Source organism: Chiloscyllium plagiosum, unplaced genomic scaffold, assembly GCF_037043375.1.
Source record: "Chiloscyllium plagiosum isolate Xiang-an unplaced genomic scaffold, Cpla_swu_hap1 HiC_scaffold_8, whole genome shotgun sequence".
NCBI classification, from domain to species: domain Eukaryota; kingdom Metazoa; phylum Chordata; class Chondrichthyes; order Orectolobiformes; family Hemiscylliidae; genus Chiloscyllium; species Chiloscyllium plagiosum.
In genome coordinates this window covers 73,756,583-73,779,007 of record NW_028270146.1, presented here as the reverse complement: position 1 = coordinate 73,779,007, position 22,425 = coordinate 73,756,583, and the positions used below count along the sequence as shown (strand labels likewise).

Sequence of the window (22,425 nt, the reverse complement as noted above, 5' to 3'; positions counted from 1 at the left end):
CCTCTGAAGTGCAACCCACCCCTTATCCTATACTTGCAACCCTGCATTTCCTACAGCTAACCCACTTAGCCGAAGCATCCCTGGATACTATGGGCAATTTAGCATGGCGAATCCACCTAACCTGCACATCTTTGGATGGTGGAAGGAAAACCAGAGCACTGGGAGGAAACCCACACAGACACAGGAGAATATGCAAACTCGACACAGACAATCGCTTGAGGCTGGAATCGAACATGGGTTCCTGGCGCTGTGAGGCAGCAATGCTAACCAGTGAGCCACCATGCTGCCCTGAGAGAGAAAGCTAATTATAACCTGTGAGTGGTTGTTTAAAGCCAATCGTTTTGATATTTTACCCGAGAAAATGCTTGGAATTTATTCATTCATAACTAGTCAGATTTTCAATTGGTATTTCCTGTCCTACATCATCATCCACTAAACACGAATGGTTCAACATCAATTACGTCAGTTCAGTTCATCCATGATCCCATGTTGGTAACAAGTATGAAAGTTTTATTTATCATACATTAACTTGAACCTTTTAATTATAGATTAAATGACATATCTAACTATATACAATATTTGGCATTTTTCGAAATATGAAAATGATAATAAATTCATGATTTGGAGATGCTGGTGTTGGACTGGGGTGTACAAAGTTAAAAATCACACAACATTGGGTTATAATCCAACAGGGTTATTTGGAAGGAGAAGGTGAGGTCTGCAGATGCTTGAGGTCAGAGTTGCTAATGTGTTGCTGGAAAAGCACAGCAGGTCAGGCAGCATCTGAGCAGCAGAAGAATCGACGTTTCAGGCTGGAGCCCTTCATCAGGAATGTGGCTGGGAGCCTTGGGGGTGGAGAGATAAATGGAAGGGGCTGGGCTGGGAAGAAGGTGGCTCAGAGTGCAATAGGTGGATGGAGGTGGCGGTGAAGGTGATACGTCGGAGAGGAGGGTGGAGCGGATAGGTGGGGAGGAAGATTGACAGATGGAACAGGTCATTAGAACGGTATTGAGCTGGAAGGTTGAAACTGGGGTAAGGTGGGGGGAGGGGAAATGAGGAAACTGGTGAAGTCCACATTGATGCTCTGGGATTTAAGAGTCTCGAGGTGGAAGATAAGGCGTTCTTCCTCCAGGCATTGGGTAGTGAGCGAGCGGCGATGGAGGATGCCCAGGACCTGCATGTCCTCGGCAGAGGGGCTGGGGGAGTTGAAATGTTTGGCCATGGGGCGGTGGGGTTGATTGGCGCGGGTGTCTCAGAGATGTTCTCTAAAGTGCTCTGCGAGAAGGCATCTAGTCTCCCCAATGTAGAGGAGACTGCTTTGGGAGCAACAGATACAATAAATGACATGGGTGGAAGTGCAGGTGAAACTTTGATGGATGTGGAAGGCTCCTTTGGGGCCTTGGATAGAAGTTGGGGGGGTGGGGGGGGGGAAAAGAGTGTGGGCATAGGTTTTGCAATTCCTGCGGTGGCAGGGGAAAGTGCCAGAAGGGGAGGGTGGCTTGTTAGGGTGCGTGGACCTGACCAGGTAGTCGCAGAGGGAAAGGTCTTTGTAGAAAGCGGATAGGGGTGGGGAGGGAAATATATCCCTGGTGGTGGGATCCATCTGTGGTGGCGGAAGTGTCGGCAGATGATGCGGTTTATGCGGAGTTTGGTGAGGTAGAAGGTTCTGTCAGGATGGTTCTGTCCTTGTTGCAATTGGAGGGGTGAGGTTTGAGGGCAGAGGTGTGGGACGTGGATGAGATGCGCTGGAGGGGATCATCAACCACATGGGAGGGGAAATTACGGTCTTTAAAAAAGGAGGCCATCTGGTGTGTTCTGTGGTGGAACTGGTCATCCTGGGAGCAGATGCGGCAGAGGCAGAGGAATTGGGAGTAGGGGATAGAATTTTTGCAGGAGGTAGGGTAGGAGGAGGTGTAATCCAGGTAGCTGTGGGAGTCGGTGGGTTTGTAAAAAATGTCAGTGTTGAGTCAGTCGTCATTAATGGAGGTGGAGAGGTCTAGGAAGGGGAGGGAGGTGTCAGAGGTGGTCCAAGTGAATGTGTTTATGAAATTGATGAACTGTTCAACCTCGTGGGAGCACGAGGTTGCGTTGATGCAGTCATCAATGTTACGGAGGAAGAGATGGGGAGTGGTGCCAGTGTAACTCCGGAAGGTGGACTGTTCTACATAACTGACAAAGAGGCAGGCATAGCTGGGGCCCATGTGGGTGCCCATGGCTACCCCTTTTGTCTGCAGCAAGTGGGAGAATCGGAAGGAGAAATTGTTGAGAGTGAGGACCAGTTCAGCAAAACAAATAGAGTGTCAGTGGAAGGGTATTGGTGAGGACGTCGTGAAAGGAAGAAACAGAGGGCTTGGAGGCCCTGGTCATGGTGGATGGAGGTGTAGAGGGACTGGATGTCCATGGTGAAGACGAGGAGTTGGAGGCTGGGGAAACAGCAGTCTTGGAGGAGGTGGAGGGCATGGGTAGTATCCTGAACCTATATGGGGAGCTCCTGGACCAGGGGGATTGGACAGTATCGGGGTAGGTGGAGATGAGTTCGGTGGGGCAGGAGCAAGCTGAAACAATAGGTCGGCCGGGGTAGTCAGGCTTGTAGATCTTGAGGAGGAGGTAGAGGGTTATTTGGAAGCACTAGCTTTCACTAGCTTTCAGAACGCTGCTCCTTCATCAGGTGTTGTGTGATTTTTAACTCTGTACACCCCAGTCCAACACCGGCACCTACAAATCATGAATTTATTATCGTTTACATATTTTGAAAAATGCCAAATAATAAATTCAGCTTTCTGTAAAAAGCAATGTTGCTAAGTGATTACATTAGCTAGAAAAAAAGTTGTTAATTGGAAAAGTATTCCCTCCAAAAAAATAAAACGTCACCCTCAAAGGTGTCTCACCAAAATAAGTTATTTTGAACCCCGTGCTCTGTTGTTGGTGGATATGCATTCAATTGCTTAGGACCTAGGTTCTGAAATTCTCCCCTTAAGCCTCTCCTCTAAGTCATTTGTTAAGTTCAGTTTGGTGACCAAGCATTTGCTAATCTGACCCAAAATCTTCTTCAGGGACCTGTTGTCATATTTTTTTTTATGATGTGCCTTGGGAGGTTTGTTAAAGTGTTTTGTGCAATGTGTTATATTCCAAGTTCTGAAAGCATTTGCAAAGCTTACATTTCAGAAACATGTTTACTTTGCAATTAAATAAAGGTGAAAAACACTCACCTAAATCTTGCTGCCCACAGTATGTTCTAAACAAACTGGTGAAGTCTGTGTATTGGACTTAGTTAGAATGGGGATGTATTTTCTTCCGAATTTTAAAAATTGTGTCAGGTACCTTGAGCTGAATTTTACTTCATGGCTTTACTGAAAAATGTTGCCAATTTGGAATTAATTTTTCACTTTTCAGACAGGTGTAATCACTTTTCCCCTGCCAGATTCAATCACTTTTTTGAACCTCCCTTCACATATGTCTCCACCTTCGTTGCCTATTCCAGAAGGGTTTGAAAGTTTTTAGAAGAGTTGGTGCTAATGAGGTTTATTTTATTTTGAACATCATTTTCCATCATAGTCATCTGACTGTTTCAAGTTCAGGAATGCATTAAATATTTTCTCAGGTAAAATGTCAAAAATTACTTTTTCTGGTCTTCTGGAAAAATTAACCATGACCAACATTCCTTTTAAAAACTTGATTTCAACTGTTCACTCATGTTTTATGAACATTCTGATGCAAAAAATATTATTTCCTTACTACTAATGCAACTAAAGATTTTTGAATGAAATCTTGCATCTGTACTTTTTTCAGGTCAATGAAAATCTGCATGTTCCACCATATTAATCCAAGTATTGCTGGCAAATACAACTTGCAGCTTGTAAAAGTGATTCATCAAGTCAAAACCCCAGATTATGCACATTAGTCACCTATGACCGAATTATCTCTCATGACCATTGCCTCATGCCTGTTGCATGCAGAGAATGCAGCCACAAAATAGACACCGAAAAGCTGTGTGTCTGGTTTAGTCTTCTAGGTTAACTCAGTTTCTCTCAGTCCAACTGCTGATTTTACTTTCTGACCTTTCTGCTTTTGAAACTGAAATAAATGAGATTCTTCCACTTGTGTCATTGCTCATCCATCTGTCAAATCTATTATTGTTTTATTCAATCAAAGCTGCTATTCTGAAGACTCTGCACCTCGTATCTGGAACACTTTGAGTTAACTTTACTTCTCCTTACAGCGGATGGAAATTCACATCTGTAGCCACCAAACACAAACTTATTATAAAGGAACTCCAACTGCTAGTCTCTCGCCAGAAAGTTACTTTTCTCTGAACTCTTTCTAATTATCTCTTGCAAACTTTTCTGAATATTTCTTTACCTTTGTCTTAAATCCTAATGCAACAGTTGAGACTAGGGCACCAATATGATCTCAGGGGCATGTTGCCAGTGTGGCCTGGTGCCCACAATACACAGGAAGGCCAGAAGGAAGTTCAGTGCAACTGTCTGTGACACTGCAGTGCAACACTGACAGAGTGTTTCCTTATCAAAGATACTATAGCTCATTTAGTGTCACTGCCATGTCTAAAGCGGAGGCTTGTAACTTTGAATCCCACTCCAGTACTTCAGCACAAAATAAGATTAGCATTTCTGAACAACATTGAGGGGGTGCTATACCAGAAACAAGCCATTCAATCCATTGAGGTAAAAACAATGACTGCAGATGCTGGAAACCAGATTCTGGAATAGTGGTGCTGGAAGAGCACAGCAGTGGATGCTGCCTGAACAGCTGTGCTCTTCCAGCACCACTATTCCAGAATCAATCCATTGAGTCTGCTCTCCTTTTCAATGAGATCATGGCTGATCTGACAATCCTCAACTTCACCTTCCTCCCTTGTCCCCATAATTCTGGATTCCCTCACTGATTAAAAACCTGCCTTTCTCAGCCTTGTATACACTTAGCAACCCAGCCTCAACAGCCCTCTGCAGTAAAGAATGCCACAATTTCACTACCTTCCAAGAGAAGAAATTCCTCCCCGAGTCTGTCTTAAGTGGGTAATCCCTTTCTCTGTGATTATGCCCTTTGGTACTAGATTCTCCCAAAAGGATAAACAACTTCCTTGCATCAACACTGTCAAGGCCTCTAAGAATATTGTACATTTCAATAAGGTCACTTTTCATTATTAGAAATTCCAATGGGTTCTGGCCCAATCTACTCAATTTCTCCTTCCATGCCCAGAAACATAATTGTGAACCTTCTCATTGCCTCCAATGCCAGTAGAGAGGACCACACACTGTTTATAGTATGGCTTGATGACACCTTGTATAGCTTTAGCAAGACATCCATATTCTTACAATCAATTCCCTTTGAAATAAACATTTACAGTCTATTTTCCTTCCGTAGTACCCACCGAACATGGAAACTAGGTTTTTGTGATTCGTACACGAGAACCCCCAAATCTCTCTTTGCTGCAGCTTTCTCCAGTCTTTCCCCATTTGTCTAATTTTCAGCTCTTTGATTTTTCCTTAAAGTGCACAATCTCAAATCTGCCAAGCTTTTGCCAATCTCTAACTCTCCTAGAGTCTCTGTATCATCCTCACAACTTGTCTTCCTACCTATTTTTGTGTCATCCGCAAACTTGGTGATACCGCGGACGTGAATGCACTAGAAGTCATTAATATATTTTGTAAATAATTACAGCCACAGCATCAATCCCTATAGCACACCACTAGTTACAGCTTGCCATGCTGACAATTACTCCTTTATCTCAATTCCCCTCCTTCTGTTAGTTAGCCAATCCTCTGTTCATCTTAATATACTAACACATACACCATGGGCTCAAGGAGTAGTGCAGAAAGGGATATCTTTTGGGTTGGTGCTGACATCCTACTAGTGTAGGATAATCCTTTGAATGCAAAACCTGCTGGGGTGGAATGTGAGGACAATTATTATTCTAGGAGGTGGGAGTGGGAAAGGGGGTGAGGGCAGAAGTGTGTGAAATGGGTCAGACATAGCTGAGGGCCCTGTCAAACATGGTGGGTAGTGGTAAGTGGTGGCAATCCTTCGTTGAGGAAAAAGAGCGACATGTTGGAAACTGAGGAAAATGGCACTGTTGGAACTGATGTGATGGAGATGGAGAAATGGGAAAATGAAATAGAGTCCTTACGCAAAGCAGTGTGTGAGAAAATGTAGTCAAGGTAACTGTGGGAGTTGATAGGTTTCGTAATGATATTGGTGGCCAGCCCAACCCCAGAAATAGAACATAAGTCAAGGATCAGGTGAAGGTGAGATAGATGGAAATTGAAAGCAAAATGGTAACAAAACTGATGGATTTTTCTGATTGTTGATGAGAGCAGGAACCACCACTGATGACATTCCCAATATATTGGAGAAAGTCTTATGGGAAGAGCCCAGGTAGGACTGGAAACTCGGAATGTTGCACATATCCTACAGAGAGACAGACATAACTGGGCCACACAGACACCCATAGCCACATCTTTGAAAGCAAAAACCATTGAGAAAGCAATAGGAGTTAAAGGAGAAGTTATTCAAAGTGATGACAGTCCAGCCAAGTAAAGAAGAGTTGCAGTAGATAAGGACGATGCAGGACTCTTTTCAAGGATCCAGTTTCCCTTGATAATCCTTCAAAAAATGAAAGTGGAACTGAGGATAAAGCCATTATTGTACTGTTTTCGTTCTTAAAAGAAATCAAATAGCCGTTCTGTAAAAATGGAATCTTGGTCTAATGAAATTCCTATAGTGGCTGAACAAATATTAAGTGCAAGTATTTGAATAAGCTTTGCCTTTTCACACTGAACTGAGGAAACTGACCCAAAAGCACTACTCTTGTCTACGTAGAAAATTAACATTATCCCTGACAATTTGATACAATGAAAGAAGAATTCTTCTAATGAGTAAAAATATACTCACAATGCACGAAGTGTTTATTGTAAGGAAAGGCATGCAGGCTCACAAAGACTGTTTCTTTCTGATAGTTCCTAAGCTGCTTTCTCAAAATTTTATAAGTCTTCTTTCTTTGGAAGTTCATCTAACCGTCTTTTAAATTCAAGCACTATCAATTTCAATGAGCCCATGTTCCCTGGCATTTGCAGCCTTGACAATAAATTTGATTCAGATAAATTGCTAAAGAAATGAAGCATAATTCTTCAAATCCCCTTCATAATTTCAATTCATATTGTGTGGAATTATTTTGGTGTGCATCATCTTAAACGAAACAATGTCCATTCTAGGGTAAGGTGACCACTACTTTGAACTTCAGCCACATAAATCCAAGTTGGTACATTGTTGCTGCTTAGTTGTAGGTTGACAGCTATCTTTTCAGCACCCACTTGCAATATTGACTCAGTGTTCTATTTTCATATTCCAGTTAAAAAATGGTATTGGCATCAAAACAGCACATTTAATTTAGGATTCCTTTTTCACATTGTCAGTAATTTCCAGAATATTTAATGATTCATTATAACTTGCCAGAAATAACACTACATGCCTCACAGCATTGCAAGACCTTTATTTGGTTCAATGAAAAGAAAATACAGCTCACTTCAAATGAAGGGAAAACAACTAATTGCTTGGCACAATTTTATACCTCATTGATACATTTGAAAATTATATTCAGAGAAAATACACTTCCTTTAGATTTTTCTAAAAAATCAATTTGGCAGAAAGTTATTTTTCTCTCTCAGTAGCATTCGCCTTCTGGACTGAAATGTAATGTGGGAATTCTCACAACTTGGAATCGTCGTTAACCCTAGTTAATGTATAACAGGAAGTTTCAACATAAAACACAACATTACCTGTCCATGATTTGTGCCCCAACACATCAATCCACCTGATGCATTGCCAACTGAAAAGCAAATACTTTCTTCATTGCCCAAGTACATTATCCTCTGACTGTTAATCAAACAGACTTTTTTTTTAATACTCCCGTAAGCTTCTTGTAGAGACGGCTTGTCTATTTTTGGAAGCTCTGGGTCAATGTTGGAGAGTTTACAACCCGCTGGATGTCATTGTAGAAGAAATGTTTCTGCCCCGCCCTATGCAAAAGTGCTTAGCATCCTCTTGGCATCTCTACGAATGGTGTGATTGGCATAAAACTAAAAGTACAACTTTGGGTTAGTGGACCTCTATCCTTTAATTCTGTGATACACTATGTCAACACAAGTTTTAATTGCTGGTCTGCTTAAATATACATGTAGCCTGGCCTGAGAAGATTAGAATATGCTCTTCATTATTAATTCAATGGTCTAGTCTTTCCTCTGGTTTCTCCTTACCCACCCCGCACCCCCATCTCTACTTTCAGTAGTTTGCTCTCTCTACCTCCTGTCTCTTGCACAGTACCATCCCACTCCCACCACTCTTCAGACACAGTACTGCCACAGAACAATTTTATTATTTTTAATAGTATTACCTTAATTACAAACAAGGCCAGAGGGAGTGTCTGGCTCAGATCCACAAAGAAATGTAGAGTGAAGGGAGAACACATTTCAAAATAGCTTGCACTGAAGGAATTATAAAGACTGTTTCCTCACTGGTCAAACACCACCAGTTAGAAAGCACCCATTTCTGGTTTTAAAGTTCTAACAGCTTAAAGTTATGGAAATTGATTTTGTACACAAACACAAAGAATGAAACTTAGGAACTGAAATAAAGATTGCCACAAGTCATGTTTGGTCCACATATAACATTTTGGTCATTGTTGGTTGAGTACACCAGCTCACAATTATCTGTGAGCTGCTTTTTATGAAGAAAGTGCAGTCATCATCCTCTTCAAGTGGTGGAAACTACAGGAGCTGCTTATTCTCATGTGGTAGAGGGAAACCACGTCCTAACTAGATGATTCTCTTAAAGGTAACAGGATAATAATTTACTACATCTCAGTCACTTGTTACAAGTTACATGTGTATGACAGACATTATCATAGAGGCTTTAAGGAGGATCAAATGTCATGTTGTTCTTTCAAAATCAGTCCACAAGTTCATATAATATCATCATAGTGGGTTGTGCTTATGAAATTCTTCAGTGTTAACTCTTTCAGACCCAACAAACTTTATTACTGAGAAGATATCTGTAAATTGTGCTGAATGTCAAGTGCATTCTGCACTGTAAAACATACAAGTTATGAAGCATGTTTGAAGCTTACAATTCATAATTTTTAAATAATCCTTTTCAGACTTAAATCTCCCTTGACAATGAAACCCTTGCTAACCTCTACAACGATGAGCAGATCTGACATATAAAGATATATAAAGGATTAAGTTTATATTGAATCTTGGTGTCTTTCATTTCACTCCTTTTGGTTTCTGTTTTAGTCAAAAAAAAAGAGCTGTCACAGCATGTAATCAGTCAATGACCATGGTCAAATGTGCTTCAACACATACATTTGTCTTTGAAAAACTCTGGAAAACAACCAAACTCAAGCTCTTTTCATATGGGTGAGAAGTGATGCTGCCCTCTGGAATTTCCAATTATCACCTGCTCCAGTTTGGAGAAGCAAAAGATGCTGGCCACAGGAATTAAAAAGAGAGAATGCTGGAAATATTCAGCAAGTGCAGCAGTATCTGTGGAGACAGAAAAACAAAGCTAACATTTCAGGTTGATGATCCTTTGTCAGAACTGCCAATACTGATGAAAGGTCATTGACCAGAGATGTTAATTCTGTTTTTCACTCCACAGATGCTGCCAGACTTGCTGTCTATCTTCAGAGTTTTCTGATTTAATTTGATTCAGTTGATGCTTTATTTACACAGGATAGCTCACCTCACTGGATCTGACTGTGCAAGTAAAGAGATCAGGAAGCAAAAAAGGAACAGCATAAGCTTGAGGCATTAGAAGTGCCACTTGCAAGATGCTTCAATATTTCAGGCGGTCCTCCCCGAGATGTCTGGAAGGATGTACACCAGTTCATACTACCAACTTGACCTAAGGGCAGCTACAATATAGTTTTGGTGAATAAGAGTAACAATCAAACATAATGTACAATCTGCAACTTAACGTAGAATTCAGTTTCAAAGTATAGCTTCAAAAGTTGAACAGTGATGTGACTCATGGGGAATAATTGAAACAGCAATCATATTTATAGACTTAAGTACAAATATGATCTAAAGACTGAATTAATCACATTTTTTACGAGTAGCAATCAGCTAACATCGCCACTTATTTCAGAACTAACCAGGCACATAAGTATTTTTCATGATCTTTTTTTGTCAAATAAAAGTTTAAATTCCTCTCGAAAACAAATTTCATGTTCACACCATGAATGTAGCATCTATCTGTGACTAGATGAAGGGTGGCAGGTTTAATAAAATGCTATGGAGAGCTGCATGTTAGTGCATTCTTCCTGCCAAAACTACAAGCATGACAACGTTAAACAGCTGTTGGATCAGGCAACAGACACTTGAAGAAAGATTCTAAAAGAGCTCATCACTGACATGGTAACAAATTGAAAATCAATATATTTAAATGAAAACAATTTAACTGTTATTTTATAAAATTAGGAGGATATTGTGATTTTTTTTTGCCTGGAGTGAATAATGAGAAAATGACTCAATGAGTCAACACTAAGTGTCACCCTGCATACTTCTATCAGAGATTTGAAAGCATACAGTGAACAGAATTAATTTACAGCTGGACAATACAGCTAATTAATGATATCCTTGGCCAACTAAGATGTTACAAATAAGATCATCAATATAAAATTGTTCACAAAAGGAGGACACTCGATGACATGGAGGCTGATCTCTCAACGTTTCTTGGTGATGCACGTTTACGGGTAAGAGCTCGGGTGATTGATTGTGACCAACCATGATCAACTTACAGAAGCTCAACAAGGCATATAAGCCTCCCTCAAATCATCAATATCAGATTTTGCATTTACAATGGGGTTTGGGGAAATGGTGAAGATTTGTTTGAGCAATTTGACAACAGGAAAACAAACCTGAATTGAAAAGGTGGCCCATTAAGATTTTCTCATCTAAAATCAAAATAGTAAGTTGCGAATTAACATTGTTAATACAGTTAAAATGAAGAAACCTTTCTTGCATGGTGCTTAATATTTTTTATCTTCACACATTTTCCTCCTAGAGTGAAATGCACAATAGAAAGCAAGGTGCTGAGCATTAAAAATCACAACTTTTCGTATGAACTAGGAATTTGTTGCAGTAACTATACTGGTTGCCCAAAAGAAAAATGACTTAAGTGTATAATTGAGTAGAAGGTGTCTATGACAATAACATGCCAACCAAGGGCAAACATTTAAGCAACATTTCTGCTGTCAGAAAAGGATTCTGATTCTTATCCTACAGTAAAGAAGCAAGTATAGTTTGGAACTAAGTCAACAAATCAGGATGCAAAGAGAGAAGGCAAGTCAACAATCACAACAATACCCCCTCTCCCAAGATCTGAACAGATGTACATTAGGTCAAATTGGTAATTTTCAAACAACTTATCTGGCAAGGTATGAATTTCTCACATCGCTTCATTTTTAATTCCAGATAATGCTGATTTGAATTTCAAGAGTTATGTACTATGTTTGGTCAAACATTTTTGAGCTCTAGCAAGCTAAGGTTTTAAAAGTTAATTTTGCAAATTATTTCCTCATGTCCTACAATTTTATCATAGTCTACAATAACCTTCTTGGAAAAGCAAATGGCAAAGCATCTGTGAAGTTAGGTAGGAATGAGGTCTGCATAATTGGAATACATTCGTTCAAATCTTTATTGAGTGGAATCCAGGAAAATCGATTTACTAGCACTGCATCATTAACTGGACATCAAACTGTGCTATATTAAAAATACAGCTCAGCGTACCTTAATTCAGGTTAAAAATAAAGTCAGATTGTCAGCCCATTTACCAATAATTTTATTAAAGTAATGCAAATTCTCAAATACCAAGTGGCTTTCCTTAACTGAAAACAAGTAAAAATGTATTTTGTTTCTTTGCAAAGGCTCTGAATTCTGATAAATTGAATTTTATTTTATTATTAAAGATGTCATTTCAATTTAGTTACAAAGCATTGTATTCCTGCTTTCGAGGCAATCCTCAACCATTGTTTTGTTCTAGGACAAGTGACCAATCCTTAATTATACAATTAAATGCATAGACTCAACAGGGTACACCTAGGGTGACTTACTTTTGGTGTCGGACAAGAAGCTGTGGACAGGCGTGATGTAGCTTGAGCTCGCGGTGATTCCGATGGAGTTGTGCTCAGCGATGCATTGTCTCGTGGAAGGACTTGGACACCACGAGAAATGATTGAGTCTGGGATCTGAAAGTATAAAAAATGCTGAAGATAATAAATTACAACAAATATTCACTTAGAGTTAAAGTCATCTTCATATTTCAATACAAGCAAACTTAAAGTTGGCTTTCTCCTATGTTGGGAACACATTGTAAATCAGATGGTATTTCACTTTTATACGTAAAGGCATAAGTGCTGATTTTAAACAAATTTTATAATAATTGTAATAACTCAATTTACCACTGAATTTTTCAAATGTCATAGTTTGTTACACTGGTAGCGAATGTTGTCAAGCTGACAAGAATTAAAGCAATAAGTGTAATTAAAAGACAATACTTTTAATTTTAAGCAATGCTTTATGTTTCAATCCTACAACTCATCTACATTAATAAACATTATACTTATAAATTCTAACTCTACATTATATACTGACTGGGATATGTTATATTCTATTACTGCATCATGGCAACATAAATGGACAACAAGCTCATATATAATATCAATCATTAAATATCTCAATTAAATTGTACCAAACATTTTTACTGTATCATTGAACTTCTGGAAATTGATCACTTGCACTAATATGGCAGCAGCGATCACTTCTGCAAAGTATATTTCTCAAATGTCATAGTTTATAAAGTGGCATATACCATTTTTGAATTGGGATCAACTAATTCAATATCTTCATATAAATTGAAAAGGCAAAATAAACATGCAGTGCAAACTGGAATTTTTAATTGAAAAAGAAATTAGCTATCCATTAGAAGTTTGAAAAATTTGCAAATGTCTGTGACAACGATCAATGCAGTAATGATATAGATATTAAAAGAAAACTGCGATTGGTGGGGCTCACTTCAGTTGGTCTAGATTTAACAATTAGCAAAATACAAAATACTCTCTGACCTCTCCCAGATTTTACTGGCAACTTATTTATCATCTTCAAAAGTTTGCAGTTTTCAAAGCAAATTTGAAGCATGTCTAAAAAAAAGTGAGGATTTTGAGAATCAGTCAGTCTTTTTCATCCTCCATATATGCGAGCAAAATTCTCTAAAAGTTAATTTTAATAGAAAGCCAACTGAAAATCTATATTAACTCCTGTGAGAAGTACAGATCAAACTCCTGTAGTTTTTGTAGCAACAAATTTATAAATTCTACCATCATTTGCATCTTGACAAATTCACAACTATTAAAAAGCTATATTTTCAAACAATTTTAATGTTAATAGTCTCTGTATGTAACAACTACTGTATCACTTATAAATTGTTTGTAGTCATTTGATTTCCTTTATTGGGTATTTTTGCTTTTCTACCATCTACTTCAATCTAACTTAACATTACTTCCACTCAATATTTAATCCCGCAGGCTGTCCTAAAGGGAAGGCATTTAATCATTTAATCAAGCAGTGAAAAAGTGTACTTTTTATGTACAAAGATATATTTATGTTGAATGCTCAGTGACAAATGAGAAATAAATTTATGAATGATTCACATGAAGTCAATGAGAACAATGGAAAACAATCACAATTATGAAGATACATAATTTGATGACCATTTAACAAGATGACCATGTTGAAAAGGATAATCTAAATGGCTAAAGTCTAATTGAAACAACAAAATCAGTGCAAGTGGTTCATTTCCTCACAGTAGCACAATGCAGTGCCAAGTGTTTACTTTTAATGCCTCTTTGGTGTCTCTTACCGGCTCTCCTGCACTGATGGCAGTATGAGAGTGATGACCAATGAAACCAGGGACAGGTTTACCACCTTTAGCCATGACAGGAGCGGGACTGTGTACAAGTTGGAAGCTCTGATGTACAACACAACTATCAGCACTATGACAGGAAAATACAGGCAACTGGAGAAAAACAAGCAAAAATGATTTGATGGGTAACAATGAAATAGGTAGGTTTGATTCTATATGCATGAATTCCCCTGTTCAGTGCAAAGCTTCTTACCTTGGCTGCTATGGCTGCTGCAGTAATGTGCGAGGATGAACTCTCTTCAGTTGAAGCTACTCCACTATCTTTCTTTTCTTCCTCTTCGTCTTCGCATTGAACCCCTTTGTCTTCTGTCTGTTTGTGTGGGCTGGTGGTAGGGGGAGGAGACAATGGGGGTGGAGGAGATGGGAGGTCCTCCAGCTCATCATGAACTTCTTTCACTTTCACAATTGCATCCCGCAATAAGTCAATAGCATGAGGTAGGGCAGGTAGTATAAACTGGAAGCATTCCTGCACATAATGCAAAAGTCAGATTAAAAATGATCAAGAAATATAAAGCTCAGTTAACATGTAGGCTTGTTAATACAGTTTATTACGTCAACCCAATTAAGAAATTAATAAAAGCAAGAGAATCTAAAAATATTGAACATTACCATCTTAAATCCTGCAACAAGCAATGATTTAACAGAATACAAACATGGATTTTTGTTACATTTGTAATGTTGTAACTCCAGGCATGTTTTGAGAGTTTCCTGTTCAGTGACAGCATAACACCACTAAGTTAATTGTTGTGGATTATTAAAGGATATTGCAATGGAATCCATTGGTTTCAAAGCCTAGCTATTTTAACAGAGGCTCTAAATTATCAAGGAAACTGAAAAGGCAAAGTAAGAAAGGAAAGTGGCCCTCTTATTTTCTCAGGAAACTAAGACTGAAACTGAGTTTAGAAATCAAAACCTCCGAGGAGACTGAAACAGGGTGAACCAAAAGGGCAGAGAACCACTGGAGCTCAGCTGATGATCCCAATGGCACAATGCAGGGAATCTGAACAAGAAAAGGCTACATCTAGAAGGTGGGAACAACCATTTAGATTGATATTGGTGATATCAATCACCAATATTGGTGATAATATCTGCTAATTCTTAAGATTGGTCTTTGGTTAAATTCCATTTAATGTGTAATTTATTGTTATTATTAATAATCAACTGCAATTTGGTTATTAGTTAACATTTAACAAATAATAATTCAGAATTTTAGAATATAGATGGTATTTTGTGTTTGCTTTGTTAGAATCTTAATGCTTTTGTTGTAAACTGTGAAATCTGTGGGTTCATTCTTTCTGTAAATAACTAGGATTTGGATTTCATTCTTTTAGAAACAAGTTGCTGGTCTTGATTGAGATCATAAAAAATATTCCACAGTACTAAAGAGAAAAATTGGTGTTATAGTTTAAATACTCAATTCATTTTTTTCTGGATCCAAATAAACAATGGAAATATTTTCATTAAAATCTTTTGATTCCAATTCTCATCCTCCAGTGTGAACAATGTTGTGCTTTTAATAGGAAATTTAACACAGCAAAACAGGTATGTAATGAAGCAGATAAATACAATTGAGACATATAAATAGACAGTGCATTTTATCTGGAGAGGAAGGGCAGTCACAACAGAAGTTGGGATAAGAGAGCATGAAGGAAGCTCAATTAATTATGCCCACAAGACTAGTCTTTACTATGTAGCAGAGCCACAATTTCTGACACAGAAACAACAGAAGTAATGGTGACTCCTACCTGTGAACCCTTCTTGCTACCAGGCAGATTAATAATCAGAGTTTTGCCCCTTATTCCACATACAGGTCTGACAATAAAAGTGAAATGACAATAAGCAGGAGTACATTTTATATACAGCTTATAATTCAATTACCTTGAAAACTGATGTTCTGCTTCAACAGCCCACCCAAAATCAAACCAGATTTCTCTTTGATCACCTATCGGTTAAGTGGTGTAAGCTGCTCTTCATCTTAAAGTGGTTAGGAAAATTTATCCCTAACAAAGAAACTGGAGCAAGAAATGCTAGTCTTTATATAACACAATCTCAAGATTCCCAAAGTGCCCAACAGGCAATTAAGTGTTTCTGAAGTGCAGTCACCGTTGTAATTTAGGAAACAAGCTATCTAATTTCTACATAGCTAGCCCCCACAAACAGTAATGTGACAAGGCCAAATACTCTGCTTTAGAGGTACTGGTTACACAAATGAACTGCAAAAAAATCCTTAGCTTTTTCTACAGTGGCTATTTGACCTTCTATAAATGTGAAGGGTAACATGTAGTGTTAAAGTCCCAATGCACTCCACCATTGAATAATGAGACATAGACTCATCAGTAATTCTTCACATGAACGCAGTTACAACTGTGCTGTGGTTGGAATGTATCATGACAGACCACAGGTGCTTAAGTTAGGAAATAAAGAGGTAGCTCAGAGGAACTATCAAACCAGCTGCTCTCTCTCACATCTCCAAACAGCCATTTTCAGAGAAGAACAGATGGAAGCCTGGGGAGTTGATCTTCTCACTCTCCATTTAAGTAAGTAATGTATATGGTGAAAAGATATCAAGTGAAATGTGTTATTGAAGATCCCAAACAAAAGGCTGGGGCGTTAAGCCTCAACTAATAGTGCTGTGAACATGACTGCTTCAGTTAAGTTGCTCAGTTAGTTAGTCAGTCCATGCTTTTTCATTTTCTTCCTTAGAAAGACAACTCTCCACAAACATGATTCTGCAAAACCCAAGTCTTTTACAAAGGAAATCAGACTTTTATTAAACCATTTTTACCCGTAACTTAATGTGAGTACATAAAATCACAGAAAAGATATCAAGTTCACATTTACAAAGGTGTTCTGTGACATAATGCTGTTATTTGCTTACTCGCCTGAATTCCAACACTATAATCCATATTTCAGAAATAGCATTGCTTACCGAGACAGCATCCCTAGTGGAGTGACATTCAATGAACCCATCAGCATCGCCAGTGCCATTCCAGGAGCCTCCCTTTCAATCACTTCCTTTGTGGCCTAGAATTACAATAGATCACATTTATAATTGATATCAAATTAAAATTGTAATTGTAAAGAATTCCCTCAATATTTTGTAACTAGATTCGTACATCGCAACCTTAAAAAGAGCTAATTAAGTTCTGACAGGAAAGCTGCAATACGAAGATATCACATTTAATGGAAGGAAAACAAGTGGCAAAATACAACTTCGCAAATACAACCCTCTGTTTAGAGTAAAATGTCATCTATTATGCAAAGTGAAAAATGTGCTCATCTCAAAATGGCAAAATTCTGTAGATGCAAGGAATCTGAAACATAAAAGGATGGAAACACTCAGCAAATCAGGTAGCATCTGCGGAGAGAACAGACAAGGCAAAGCAGGAAGGGGTTATCAATGATAGGAATTCAAAAAGCAACAGCAGTATTTGAAATCAGCATGCTTAAATGAATATCAATCAATGAATGCATCAGCATAGCCAGAGCCAACCCAGGAGACTCCCTTTTTATCACTTCTTTTATGACCGTGAATTACAATGAATATAAATTTTAAAAATTTAATGTCTAGGTTTGATATCAGCTTGAGATTTTGTTGTTTAAAATTTCACAATCCCTATTCATTGGTAATAACTACCAATTCTAATAAAGTGCATACACTTGAAACTTTAGCTTGTCACACTCTAAAGATGCAAGTAATGTCAGATATTTGATGTCAAAAAGATGCACAAATTAAAAAATCATGCACAGCCAAACAGCCCACATAGTTTCAGCGCCGAATATTTGCAGCGTTCCTTGAATTTGTTTAGCTCCCCTGTTTGTACAGCTTGAAAGTACATCAAAGGAGCAGAGTATCAGAAACGGGACAGCACAGTGGCTGAGCAAGCAACCTTCTATTTCTAGTTCAACTCTGGGTCCAAATCTAGATCAAACTGATGTACGTCTTCCTGAACAATTTTGTGAGACTCAAATAATGGATGCACCATTAGATACACAACGCAAAATCATTCTAGCTTGGATTACATATTTGTTGCATGAAAGAGAAGTCTATAATTTAGAAGTTGCAAGATTTGGTGATGGGTTCAAGGAGAATATTCCATATCTAAACATGACCAAGAATGCCACTCCAAATGGAAATCACCAACTCAAAGCACTTTGGTGAATGCCCAAAAAAATTAATGCATTCACATAGAACAAAGTAACTGGTGTTTGTAGTAATGAAGGAAAATGGTCATAGCATCTAGATACGACATACTGTCAAGGCCACTGAGTTGTTAGCTGTAAGTGCAGTTCATTACTTAGAGCGAACATTGCTTTTCATGAACACAGAAATTCAGAGGCAGATATGAAGCTTCAAATAGAACGCTCATGACTAAATTGAAGTGGGAATGCTTCATCGCAAAGCAAACGATCTGTAATCGCAGCATATTTTTACCCTGAAATCAGAAAAGTAGATGAGGAAAAGACACATATACAGCATGAGGGAATCCAAAACTCGGAGCCATAAATCTAAGATAGTCAACAAAGGGGAACTTGCTAACGCATGGAAATGTTGAGGCAAATAACACAGTTGTATTTAATGCTAAGGTAGTAAGGTGAAAGGAATATAAAGATGTATTTCTAGGCTGTGATGAAAAAAGGTGATTGGAGGTTAATGTGAAACATAACCAGTGCTGGGTTTAATCGTTTGTTTCTGCACTAAAATATTTTATGAAACAGAAGTGGAATCAAACAGATTGTACAGTTCAATATCAAAATAGATCCTTATTGTGAGTCAAACTAATAAATTTTAAGGTGATATTGTTTTGCCATGGCATAGTTTAAAATTAATCTTTGATCCATAACTTTTACAGTCGAGTGCTCATTTAACAGTATGCAATTATTCACAATCTGAGGAGATTTGGAAGTAGGTTGAAGGCAACAGTTGCAGACAAGAGTCTCTTTCTTCAAAAATCTCATAATTAAAATGAACCATTAATGAAAGCCCCAAGCTTGCCCTGAAGCTAAACATCACAGAAAGACAGCTTCAAAGGGGGTGAAAAAGATCAGATTTAAAGAAAAGAAACAGTCAAAATTTAAACACATGACCACGTGCAACATTATGCTCTTGTTACAAATTTAAATTATTTTGCTCTTACTCTAAAGGAAATAAACGCAATGTTCTCAAAGGGAATCAAATAAAAGTATTTCGGCAAAATGGAGTGTGAAAGCTGGAGTGAGCTGATGCATCAAAAGGAATTTTGATATTTATATGATTTTGTTTACAAACAAACTGCACTCTTTCCCCAAATATGTGTAAATTGTACCTGTAAAAGCTGAACCTTTGTTTGCAAATACAGGGCAAGGTGTTCTCTTCCTTGTTTTGTAACTGTGCTGGTTGTCTAGTTCATTTGAGAGGAACGAAATTAGTAAGTTTGGCTGTGCTTACAGGTCATAAACAGTGTGAATTTGACAAGTTATTTAAAATTGTTAATTAAGAAAAAGGAGCAAATATGTTCTGGAGTTCAGGAGACTAATATACAGAGATCACATTTCCCCTTTGGAAAATCCTCCAATTTTATATCATACAACGACAAAAATTGCAAACTCCATGCATTAATGTACTAATTTTTCGACCCATGGCATGGTAATGCATACACTCTCCAGTTACTTTGTACCTGATGAGTTCCAAATCTGAAATGCTACTCAGTCAAGGGGGCTCAAGAGATAAAGCAGGTGAATATTTGAAAATAATGGTGACTTGATTTATACTTTGTTGCTCTTATGCACAATTCATGCTGGTTCAGGAAGGGTGCTCGTAATGATATGCATGATAAAACACAGGAGAAGTAGATCATAGGAAGCAAAAAGATTAATAGTTAATTAGGGTTGTTTGTTGTGATACACTCAATGCACTTCCAATTCAAAGATGCAGATTCACTATGAATAACTCAATCTTACTCAATGTTTTGAAATTTTGAAATGCCTGCAAAATCCTGGAACGTGATCTTTTTGTTGCTCGCACAACTTAATAATGTATCAAGCTTCTTTAGTGCGTCTTCTGCTCATCCCTACAGACTTGCCATCCAAGCTGCTACACTTCCCAAGCTTTTCATGTCCCCTGCTTCTTCACCAAATATCTAACCATTCAACTATTTTTCAGTCACAGGGCGCACTGTCCTGGGAGCAGGCTTAAGGGTCAGAAACCTGAAAGAATAGATTTCCCACAGATTCTACTACATTTAATGGCTGGCCCTGACCCCTATACTCAGTGCCTCTGACTGTGTCCAGCGAACAGTCAATTGGGAGGGTGATTGGCTTTGCAGGCTTGATACGCCCCTGAAGACTGGGGAGGAAGACTGGAGTCTGGAGTTGGAGAAGATCAGGCAGGATAAGGGTGGGCGTGGGGTTGGGGGTGAGGGGTGGGAATAGGGGGAGGAGGAAAAGATGTGTGGTGGCTGTGGGAGTACTGGGCTGGAAACTCCGGAAGATTTGTGTTTGAGGGAGCTGGTCAGCAAGGAAGATCGGAGTCTGCAGGCAAGATTGAAAAGGCCAAAATCTGTCGGTGTATGGAGACAGGCAAAGTGAAAGGCCACGTTTCAGAGTCACACAATGGCATCAACAGAACTCCTACATGATCAGATTATAAATGCAGTCTGAAGGTAAAAGACTGGAATTCAACACCGGTTCTTTTGGAGGTTGGAGGTGACCAATTTGGGTCACTCAAATAGCTATAGTTACCAAGGGAACCAGAGAGCGAGAATTTATTTCCAACTAGTAAACAAGCAGCTGACAAACTACTGCTAGTACTACACTTTTTGTATTTGAGGTCACTAAGTCCAAACTGGCCAGTATTGGCAACAATCTAATAGAAATAGTCAATTTTCAACTGAAGTAACTGCACCATTACCACTGCATAGATCTGTGCTAAGAGTGTCACTGATGTGAAATTTAATCCATAACCTGCCATCATTAGTAATAATTCTGTCGCTAACTGCATTGAGGAGCTCCATGCACTTAAAACAGACTTAATGTACATTTGACTTAGTCAATGTTCAACCAACAATTGGTTTACAATGAAAATATAATTAGTCGTGTTGCTGAATAATTATTCAAACATTTGTCAACATTTTGCTGGTTTATCAAAGTTGCCCAGCAGGATTTATGAGGATTCAATGTTGACAACTGATGACCTTCCGAGACCAGGAGTAACTTCATAACAGTCCAGTGAAATTCTCTTCTCTGTCTGACTTAAAGCCAGAATTGTTCATACGATACAGGAGTGGACTTAGGCCATTCTCAATGAGTCTCCTCTGCCATTCGATCATGGCTGATATGCTCCTTATCCCCATTTTCCTGTCTTCTCTCCATTTCCCTTCAACCCATTACCAACTAAAACTCTATCTAATTCCTCCTTAAATTTGCTCACTGTCTCAGCATCCACATTTTGGGGTCGCGAATTCCACAGATTTGCAACTTTTTGGGAGATGTAGTCTCTCCTGAACTCTGTTTTAAATTTGCTACCCCTTATCCAAGATGATGACCAGAATGCTTCACAAGAGGAAGCATCTGCTCCACATGTGTTTTAGTTATTTTATTGATTTAATTCTTAAATAATCCTGAGTTAATATAAACAGCTTTTGAACGTTGCCAATGCTTCAGAAACAAGCAATGCCATCAATTAAGTATTTTGCTAAGCAGGTTACATTCCTGATGTAAAAATACAATAAAGTTCATTCAAAAAAGAAAGACAGAATGTCTACGTAGTAAGTTAGAATCATATAACACAGCACAGAGAAGGTTATCTGGGCCATCATGCCTATGTTGCCTCTTGTAAATAGCTATGCAAATGCTTGGCAAATGTTTCCCATTCAAGTACTTAATTCTCTTTCAAAACATATTGTCGAATCTGGTTCCACTATCCTTTCAGGCAGTGGATTTAAGATCATGACAATCCTCTGCATCAAAAATAATCTTATCATCTCACTCCCAGTTCCTTTGCCAAATACATTCAATTAGCATCCCCTACTACTGGATGCAGCTACTCCTTATTTTCTTTGCCAAAGCCCTTCATGATATTGAATTGTTTCTGTTTAACCTTCTCTGTTCCGAGAAGAAAAATGTGTAGCTTTACTAATCCCTTCATATAACTGGTTCCGCAGCTCTGGTACCATCCTGGGGAATTTTGTCTGTTCTCTCTCAAAGAACTTGACATCCTTGCTGAAGCACAGTAAAGATGCAAGAATTAGCTGCGTTTGGATACATACAATTGTACCCCTCATATAGTGGCTAGCTTGCGGTGTCATGTAGTCATACTTCTGCTGCAAGTACCTTTGTGTGCAGCCTACAGCAGCCATTAACATACACGAGTTGGAAAATGGTATTAGAATGACAAAGCTGAAAGTATGTGGATTGTCAGAGCAGAAAGAGCAAGGCAGAAGTTAAAAAAGC

At 38.5% G+C, this 22,425-nt stretch overlaps 1 protein-coding gene across 30 annotated transcripts in view; it reads right to left on the bottom strand.

The window, feature by feature from the left end:
* LOC122553706 (gephyrin) overlaps nt 1-22,425 on the bottom strand; it is a 540,724-nt gene that overhangs the window by 209,588 nt on the left and 308,711 nt on the right. For 21 of the 30 annotated variants that reach the window (XM_087989971.1, XM_087989989.1, XM_087989990.1 and 18 more), the window contains 5 exons: nt 16,925-17,019; nt 15,741-15,807; nt 14,189-14,461; nt 13,933-14,088; nt 12,128-12,262 (listed from right to left, as the gene is read on the bottom strand). In XM_087989971.1, coding sequence (XP_087846097.1) covers nt 12,128-12,262; nt 13,933-14,088; nt 14,189-14,461; nt 15,741-15,807; nt 16,925-17,019 — 726 coding nt within the window. The remainder of the gene's footprint in view (nt 1-12,127; nt 12,263-13,932; nt 14,089-14,188; nt 14,462-15,740; nt 15,808-16,924; nt 17,020-22,425) is intronic. The other 9 variants (XM_087989980.1, XM_087989981.1, XM_087989984.1 and 6 more) reach the window with 1 other exon arrangement.